General features: G+C 38.5%; 1 protein-coding gene across 4 annotated transcripts in view; it reads left to right on the plus strand.

Moving 5' to 3' along the window:
* Positions 1 to 3,806, plus strand: part of pard3bb (par-3 family cell polarity regulator beta b) — a 187,273-nt gene extending 183,467 nt beyond the window's left edge. For all 4 annotated transcript variants that reach the window (XM_068328667.1, XM_068328663.1, XM_068328665.1 and 1 more), the window contains one exon: positions 213 to 3,806. Coding sequence is in view for 3 of the 4 variants with exons in the window: in XM_068328663.1 (XP_068184764.1) it covers positions 213 to 330 (118 nt within the window). In the remaining variant the exon portion in view is untranslated. The remainder of the gene's footprint in view (positions 1 to 212) is intronic.
* Positions 3,807 to 8,429: the final 4,623 nt, after the last annotated feature.

An 8,429-nucleotide genomic window follows, 5' to 3' on the forward strand; every position in this document is an offset into this window, starting at 1 on the left:
AGAGAGATCCAGGTACTGATGCAATTTCAGGATCATTTTGTGGCTTTCTTCAACATAGCATGTCATGAAGAATACTAATAGGCCAGCCAAAGCCAGACATGGACACCTCATGATGAACTACCCTGACAATGTTTTTTTCCGAAAATAAAAGTGACACTAGAAAAATTCACAAGGCTCTGGATAAGTCTGAAAACCTGCTTGATTTGCTGCAGGCAACCGATGGAACCCAGTCCAAACCAATATGGTTATACTGGGGAGGGAGGAAGACAGCAACAGCAGCAACACCAAACCAACCTGAGACAGAAGACCGCCGTCACCGCAGCTGTGTAACTGAACCAGTTCCAGAGGTGGACACGACTAGAGCGAGAACAGCTTTACGTCGAGCATCTTTTCTGCTTTCACCACTCTGATGAAATCGAGCTAGAGCCTCTGAGTAGTGATATTGAATCACCATCGCTATCAAACATTGTCTGCGCCGCTTGAAGTGTATGCTAATACACAGACAGGCAAGGTAAAGGAGGTTAATTATAGAGTGCCATGCGTGATGCATAATGTCTTGTCGACTGAAGTCATTTAAATTACTTGAAATGCTACCAGAGTATAAAATTAGCAGAGTTTTAACTCGCTGATTAACCCGTTTCTTTGAGGAATCAGTTCAAGCCACGGAGGTTAGTGGATCCATTTAAATCGAGGCACACATAGTTTCATATCCTCTGACAGAAACACATGACACCTTTTGGTGTCTGGAACGTTTTGTAAAAAATGACAAATTTATTAACCAGACCAAAGCCGTTCTGTCTCTGTTGACATGGTTACGCTGGAGGGGAGGAGTCAAATGATGCGATTACAACGCTACCTACCTATAGATCTGTCTATCTATCTAACTGTATGCCATTTAAATTGAACACAAAATCAAGCACAGTAACAAATCTTTGATTGTAAAATGCATTTAATATGCATTTAATATGCAGTGTCTTTTTTTTAAGTCAAATGTTGCAGTACTCAAGTGTATCAATATTTTTGTGAATCACTATTATAGAGCAAGTTTGTCTGAATGTATTCTTTGATTACAAACAAAACTTTCTTTCTTCAGTCCCAATAGTGCATTTATGTCATATTTAGTATTTAAGGACAAAAGTTGCAGGACTTTATTAAATCAGGGTTTGGTTTTATTTTTCTCAGTTTGCAGGGAGAACCCCACTCTACCCATCTTTCTAACAGTACAGATTTTAAACTTGTCTGTAGTCTGTTATATCACACACTTGTCTATAGTCTGTTATGTCACACACTAAACCGTCTTAACCAGCAGTGGAAATCTTTAAATCATTTCGCATAAAGAAAGTATAAAAAACGTTTTTAATAATGATTTGATTTGCCTTTTATTGTCATCCAAACTTTGAGTCTCAAAGCAGATGTTTTGAGATATATTTTAGTGCATAACTTAAACCACTCCTGGCTGTTTTTTGACAGCGCAAGTCCTGTTTTTAAAGGATCTGACATTTCCAACCACTTCCATGTAACAAGTGCATTAATGTACAATAAATCAGTGTTGGATTTACGTTTAACGTTTAATTATCAGCTTTATTTAAAATGAGCATAATGTGAATGTATGAAAACCTCTTGGATCTGTGCTGCATTGTGTCATCAGTGATTAAACTGTGGAGTGATGTCCATGAAATCGTTCCATCTTGACTGGAGGTTCACAGAAGGTGACCTACTTTTTGAAAAGTACCATCCGAACGCTAACCAGCCTACAAACTCCCTAAAAGAAGCCCTGTGTTGCTTGTTCTGGGTGAAGATAACTATTGAGTGTTTAATATTTTGTCCCATTCCCAGTAAAACAAAACAAACAAGGCATCAGAATTTGAAATCTTAGGGATGAGACTCATCCACTGTTTCTTCAGAATAACTAAATAATTCGGCTGCTTTAACAAGGCAGCCTTTAATGACCCTGAGGCAATAATAGGAGTCTAACTGTTCTTTTTACAGTATTACAGAGCCTTAGTGCTGCCTAACTCCTCATATTTAGCAAATATATATTATTTTCTAGGAAGGCACACATATAAGTGCTCATCTGTGATCAACAGCACTATAGATTAATTAGCAAAGCTCTAGTGATGCCCAATAAAAGTGGGACCACTCCCTTGCTTAGCAAGCTCTGTTTATCTGCTTCACATATGAAGCGCACACAATTTCTGTTGAAACCGAGCTGTATAGTACACAACTCAAATATTTAGTTATTTTCTAAACCATCAATGCAGTCCTACTAACAGGTGGAGTGTAGCTCAGTGTTTCTGCACGATGCTCAGCAGTATTAATGGCAGTGTTGAAAATCATAGAAACAGTGTGACGATTGGAAGTCATCTCATTTGTTTATTTGCAGCTTTGTTGCAGTTGGCTTGACAGATTGGAAAAAAGACAGAAGGAGGGGGCGCAGGTAGGACAGAGGGGTTAAAGGGATTCAGTCAGTGGAGATGGAAGAAAAGGGAAAATGAAGCAAAACGACACAGAGAGGGAGGAAATTAATAAAGAGGGTTTAAAGAAGCATGTAATAGAATGAAAGTACAGATGGAAGAAGGTGAGAGAGATGATGAAGAAAACCGGCCAGATTTGTGGTTCATGATGGTTGGTTTCAGAGTTTTAAAGAACAGAGCGGAGGAGGATTTGAAAACATTAGCAGCAGGTGATCTACAGAAGAAAAGAGGTTGCAGGCCTCCGCTCACATTGATTGAATGCAGTGAATGACAAATGTGAATTAGATGCTACTGTCATTATTTTTAGCACCACTATGGAAAACAGAACTGATGGAAATGGAAATACTGTAAAAAGGAATGGGCTTCCGCAGATCTCACATAGTCCTTTAGATCATTCACTCCTGGTCTACCTGGTGAACAACTAATATTGCTATTACTGTATACAGTAATTTGAAAATTTGGATCTATTGGACACCCAAAAAATATCTGATTTTAGAATTATTATAACCATTTCCTTGTAACAGAGTAGAATATTTGGTGAACTTCAGGGTGATTGGACGTTCAAGAGGGTAGCAAATGCTGCACCATGACAAAAAAAAAGTTCCACTGTTTTCCAAAAGGTCAGTTTGATTATTTTGGGTACCTGCTGATGTTACTGTGTTGAAGAGCCGTGATCATCCCTGTGACTGTGTTCACAGGAATGATGATTTAAGGAAAGAAGAGGCAGACGTTTTTGGTGTATCTGAACACTGAGCTGAAGGCATTTTATTGTTACTCTCATACTAGTGCACAGTTTATTTGGATGTAACTCTTCACAACTCCACTTTATTTTTCATGTTTTGTGTCTTAATGATAATCTGCATTGTCTTTCCGCTAAACCAGAACCACAGGATGTTTGGCTGTTACCGCCATGCTAGAAAAAAAATGTTTATGTCATCTTTCCCCAAATTTCACTCGCATTGGTTTTACTCACTCATTTATGAATAATTTCTAACTTTCTTCTTTAAGAATTGTGAAGACAGGTACAAAAAAAATACATGTATGGCATGGACAGAATAACATCAAGCATTCTGATGTTCTGGCGTCACAGTATGAGTCGTAAAAACTGAAGGTACAGAAGAGCTTTGGTACTCCTGGTCCTCCTTTTACCAGAGACCAGCACATGAAGGAGCCAACTAAACAATCTGTTTTAGAAGTGAAGCGTATTTGTATTCAACTCTATGTATCCAAAAATCCTTTTATAATGTTGCAACAATAACGATTGTTTTCCTACATTTTATTTTTATGTATATAACATCTTTTTTTTTCATTAAAATATTCATTTTAAATGAGGATTTGCTGAAGATGTCATGCTTTAAATGTTTTAAACCACAATGCATGCCCAGCACATTTGCTAAGGTTAATTAAATATGAGTCAGGAGAAATTATTTCCCTCATGCCCCCCCCCACCCCATTCCATATGCTGCAAGGTGAGTCATTAACATTGCCAACCCAATTTAGTCCATCATTTAAGCAGCAGATAAGTTGTGCCTTTGTGATAAGAGATAGATGTTGGCCATTATTAATGCAAAAGTAATTATCAATTAGAAAGACGAAGATAAGGTACGCTGATAGCAGCGCAAAGTTTTTCTTTTTTACAATTTTTGGCAGAGTACCATCACACTGCTGGGCCACATCCCTCTGGCTGACAGGCATTTAGTCATAGCCTGAGGCCTTTTTGTATTTATCAGACCCGATGGGCGCTGGGTTTGTACTAATAAGACACACAGGCCAGGGGAACGGTTTATCAGTCCAGGCTTAATTAGTATATCCCAGAGCCGTCATCAAATGGATGGGGACAGAGGAAGTTATTAAAATCTCTTTTCGCCACAAAGGTTGAAACATGGTGGACTTTGTGGAAGATGATTCTTTCCTGTGGTTATAAAAAGTTAATTCTAAGCGGGAAAACAAAATTATAGTTATGAATACTCCATTTCATCTCTGAGTCAAAAATCCTCCTCACTGGACTGGTAAATACTGGTAAACTTTTGCCTCCACCTTAAAAGTCACCCCATGAAAGTAAAAAAGCTGCCCGTTCTCTCAGCACCTTGTAGATTTATGCAGTTTTCAGAGGCCTTAATGTTTATCCTTTTCACACTTGGTGGTAGTGATAAAGTGTGGCTTTACATCATGCACACAAGCAACCGGTGAAGAAAGACCAACATCCAGCTACATGAAAATAAACAAAAAAACATGTCATATAAAAATAATATTCTGCTTTCCATGCTAAATTCCTTGTGGTTTTGAAGAAGCTCGCCATTATGGAGTCAATCTCTGTCGTCCACAAAAAAAAATTTTACAGGTCAAAGGGCAACTTAAACCAGGGTTAATCCTGGACTCCAGTAAGCCCCTGACAAAGAAACAAATGTCATAATCTGCCCTGGAAGATATTGGAGAAGACATTTGAGAAAAAGCTGCTGTCATACATCTGGAGAAAAATGGTGGGTGCAAACAGGAAGTTGTACATTTCAGAAAGACACGCTGAAGCTGATGGTTGTCACATCATTTGTATCCAGTTAAGAAAACTTAATGTGATCAGATCACATCTAACCCTGCAGCAGAATGTCTGACTGACTGGCCTCGTGCTGATTTAAACAAAAAAAAAAAACAGTGACGCTGTGTCTGTGAGACTGACACACAGCCCACACTGACTGACTGCTGGTGTAATCACTCCAACACTCCTCTCAGGGCACGCTTGGCACGCTGTAATTATTAACAGTTATTATTAGCAGTTTTAATAATCTTTGAAGTCGGTGTAATTAGGATCTCCTAATAATGAGGGGTTGCTAGTTTGTGGACATTTGTGTGTGTGTGTGTGTGTGTGTGTGGTGTTTGGCAAGTCATTATTCATTTTTTAGCTATTGTTGGCAGTTTGGTTTTGTTCCCTTTTTATGTACACACTTGGCTTTAAGGCGTCCTCAGAACTGACAGACCTAAAATTCTCATTAATTATTGTCAACTTATGATCGAGCTTCCTGCGTGACTGTAGACTCTGGTTCAGAGTCTACAGTGGTAAACACGCATCACATGTATTTTTTTACGCACACACACACATTTTAATCACACATTCACAGCAGCGTTCACATCTGTTGCCCGTGTACACATGTTGAACTAACTGGTCGTTAGATTTGATCATCCTGTTAACCAGTTCAGACAAATAGAGGAAGAGGATAAGTGGAGTCTCGGGTCTCAAAGGTCTACGTCAAGTGGATTTTTAGGAAACTATTCTGAGTTTTTGTGTTTATACAGCTAAATATGTATATGTAGTGGGTCGGGTTCATCTGAAATTTGCAGCATCACATTCTTTGAACAAATTTTTCCTTCTCTGATGGTTCTTTTTCATTCTGAGGCCTGAAGAGCCTGTTTCACTTTCCACTTTCTCATCACGTTAAATGTCCCACAAGCTTTTCCTGGCAGTATACAGGAAGAGAACCGCTGTAGATTAAACTGTTTAATGTGGATTCAACTGAAAATTTGTGAGCAACCGAATACACACACACGCTCAGACACACACACACACACACACACACATACACACACACACACGCAGCAGAGGTGGAAGTCTTCATTACTGTTGTAAGCAATAGTGTTTGCGTGTAAAACTTTAATTTCCTCTCACGTGTGCACAGTAATGACTTGTGGTAACCTTCTCTGGCAGCTGTTTCCTATTTTCCAGCCCTCCGAGCACACAGAGCAGCTCAGAGGTCACCTTGAGGCATCTTTTCTCCTTTGCCAGATCCTCCAAACCGCTTAAGAGTCGAGGGTGACTGGTTTTGCCAAGTTTGATCACTGGGGCACTCTCAGTGGGCTTTCTGTCTGGGTGCATGTGCTGCTGTGTGGGAGCCAAACCCTGTCTCTCGATGCACGTTCAACGTGGGACTTCCAGGAAAGAGGAGAGCATCCAAGAGTTGTACTCAAACAGAAATGAGAGAGTTAACTCTAGTTATATATCTGAAAGTACGAAAAGGTCATCCCTTGAGTTTATTTTCTGATTTTGACTACAGCCTTTGATGCTCTTCAGATTTTTTTGTCAGTGTCAAAATTTGGTCTTTGTGCATTGGCAAACCTGCAAGAAGTTACCAGATCGACTGAATGCAATACAAGGACTCTGTTTGCTGTAAAAACGACGTGTTATGAACCACTTGAAGCTTGAACATGGCACAAAATTCCCCTTTTTGTTTTTGCCAAACTGACAAGAATAATGTTACAACATTTTTATTCATTTTGGCTCTGGGTGTGCTGCACAGGTTGTAGCATATCTGGGGGTTTTTTGTTTTGTTTTGTTTTTTACTTTTTCTTTCATTTTCAAGTACATTACTGTAAATAATGCCTTTTCCCCAAATTAAGAACACTGTTTTTGAATGTTAACACATTTTCCAGTGTCATCCTGACCCGATAGGTCATTAGTGTTTTAAACACACCGTTGGACTCTATAGATTTAAAAAATAAACATCATAACGAAGCATTTACAATTACCCAAATGGTGTTATGCAGTTATCTTCACCTAAGGCGAATTAACTTGACACAGTCATGTCTTATTGTGAAGTGTTGACTGTTAAGACTATGGAAGAGGTCATATTTAAATGAACTAAATGCAAGATTTCTGTTTTAGCCTGCGTGGGATTAGAGTTTAAATCTCTCAAGGGAAAGTTTTAGATCTTGGAAGTGAATAAGGATGAACTGCAGACTCTTTTGATTTGATTCTCATGGTTTATTCCGATGGCCAGAAATTGCGATGCAGCATCCAGAAAAGGTCTTGGTTTCAAATTATTTGTAGAGCGAGGAGCGGCCACTGAACTTTTGCTCATTTTGAAAACATACTGACACAATACCACAAGCTTGTACAAATTTTCCTCATCTTAAGGAAACATACTGTTTCACTGCAACAGAAGCTAGGAGTGTTGTGAGGAGAAGCTGATGAGGACGAGACAACAACCATTAGACGGACAAATTTTATAGAAAACAGGACTAATGCAACAACAAAGTAATTGTCTGCTTTTCTCTCATCTATTTCAAAATCTGCACTGCAAAGTTGCAAAAAAGCAAACCGTCTTCACTCATCTGTTTATTATCTTATCCTTATCTCCATCTCCATCACCCTTATATGTTTTTCTTTCTTCTGCTTGAGCATCTTTTCTCATGTTTTTGTCATAGAGTGAAGTTTAAGCAAGAAATGAAATGTTTGGTTCCGTTTGTTTTTTCTGCAATAATCATTTCGGGAAATAATAACGTGGCTTTTTTTTTTTTTTTTTCCATTAAAGTGTTGCTGAAACTTCCAGCAGAGTCAGGAAGGATTTCATGGACTCTGCTGTCAAGAAATAAACGTCACACATTATGAAGACATTTCAATCAGAGAGAGATGATAGTTGGAATTGTGAAGCTATCAGTCGGCAGATACGACATCACTGCTACTATTTTACTTAATGCTTTAGAAATGTCTTATATTGTTATTTAAAATAAGTATGGCACAATTGTCTGGAATTTTCAGTCCCGTCTAGTTTTGTGAATTCAATTTATTCATAGAAAGCTGAAAACTACCTCATGGTACACACAACATAATAAATTGTAGCTTGGAAACAGCCTGTTCCTGTGATTGTCTTGTTTGAATGTAATGTAACTAATGGTGAACATTTTAAAACTAAAAGGCTCAAAATCACTACAAAACCAGCCCCTATGTACAGATTTGGTTGTGTCACTATTAAATAAACTGCAGCAGGTACGAGTGTAGGTGACAGTTCCAGTACCGTTTCTTGTTTTTTAAGCCCACCACTCCATTTTACTATCAAACTCATTGTCTTTAGAACTGACAGAATTCTCACAGTTCTCTCTGTAGCCACAAAAGACTGAAGAATTCTTTCCCTGACACTGCTGGATCCAATGAGTCAGTTTCCCTGTGTGCTATTATTATAGGGGTGA

Source organism: Antennarius striatus, chromosome 12 (genome assembly GCF_040054535.1).
Source record: "Antennarius striatus isolate MH-2024 chromosome 12, ASM4005453v1, whole genome shotgun sequence".
In the NCBI taxonomy this organism is placed as follows: Eukaryota; Metazoa; Chordata; class Actinopteri; order Lophiiformes; family Antennariidae; genus Antennarius; species Antennarius striatus.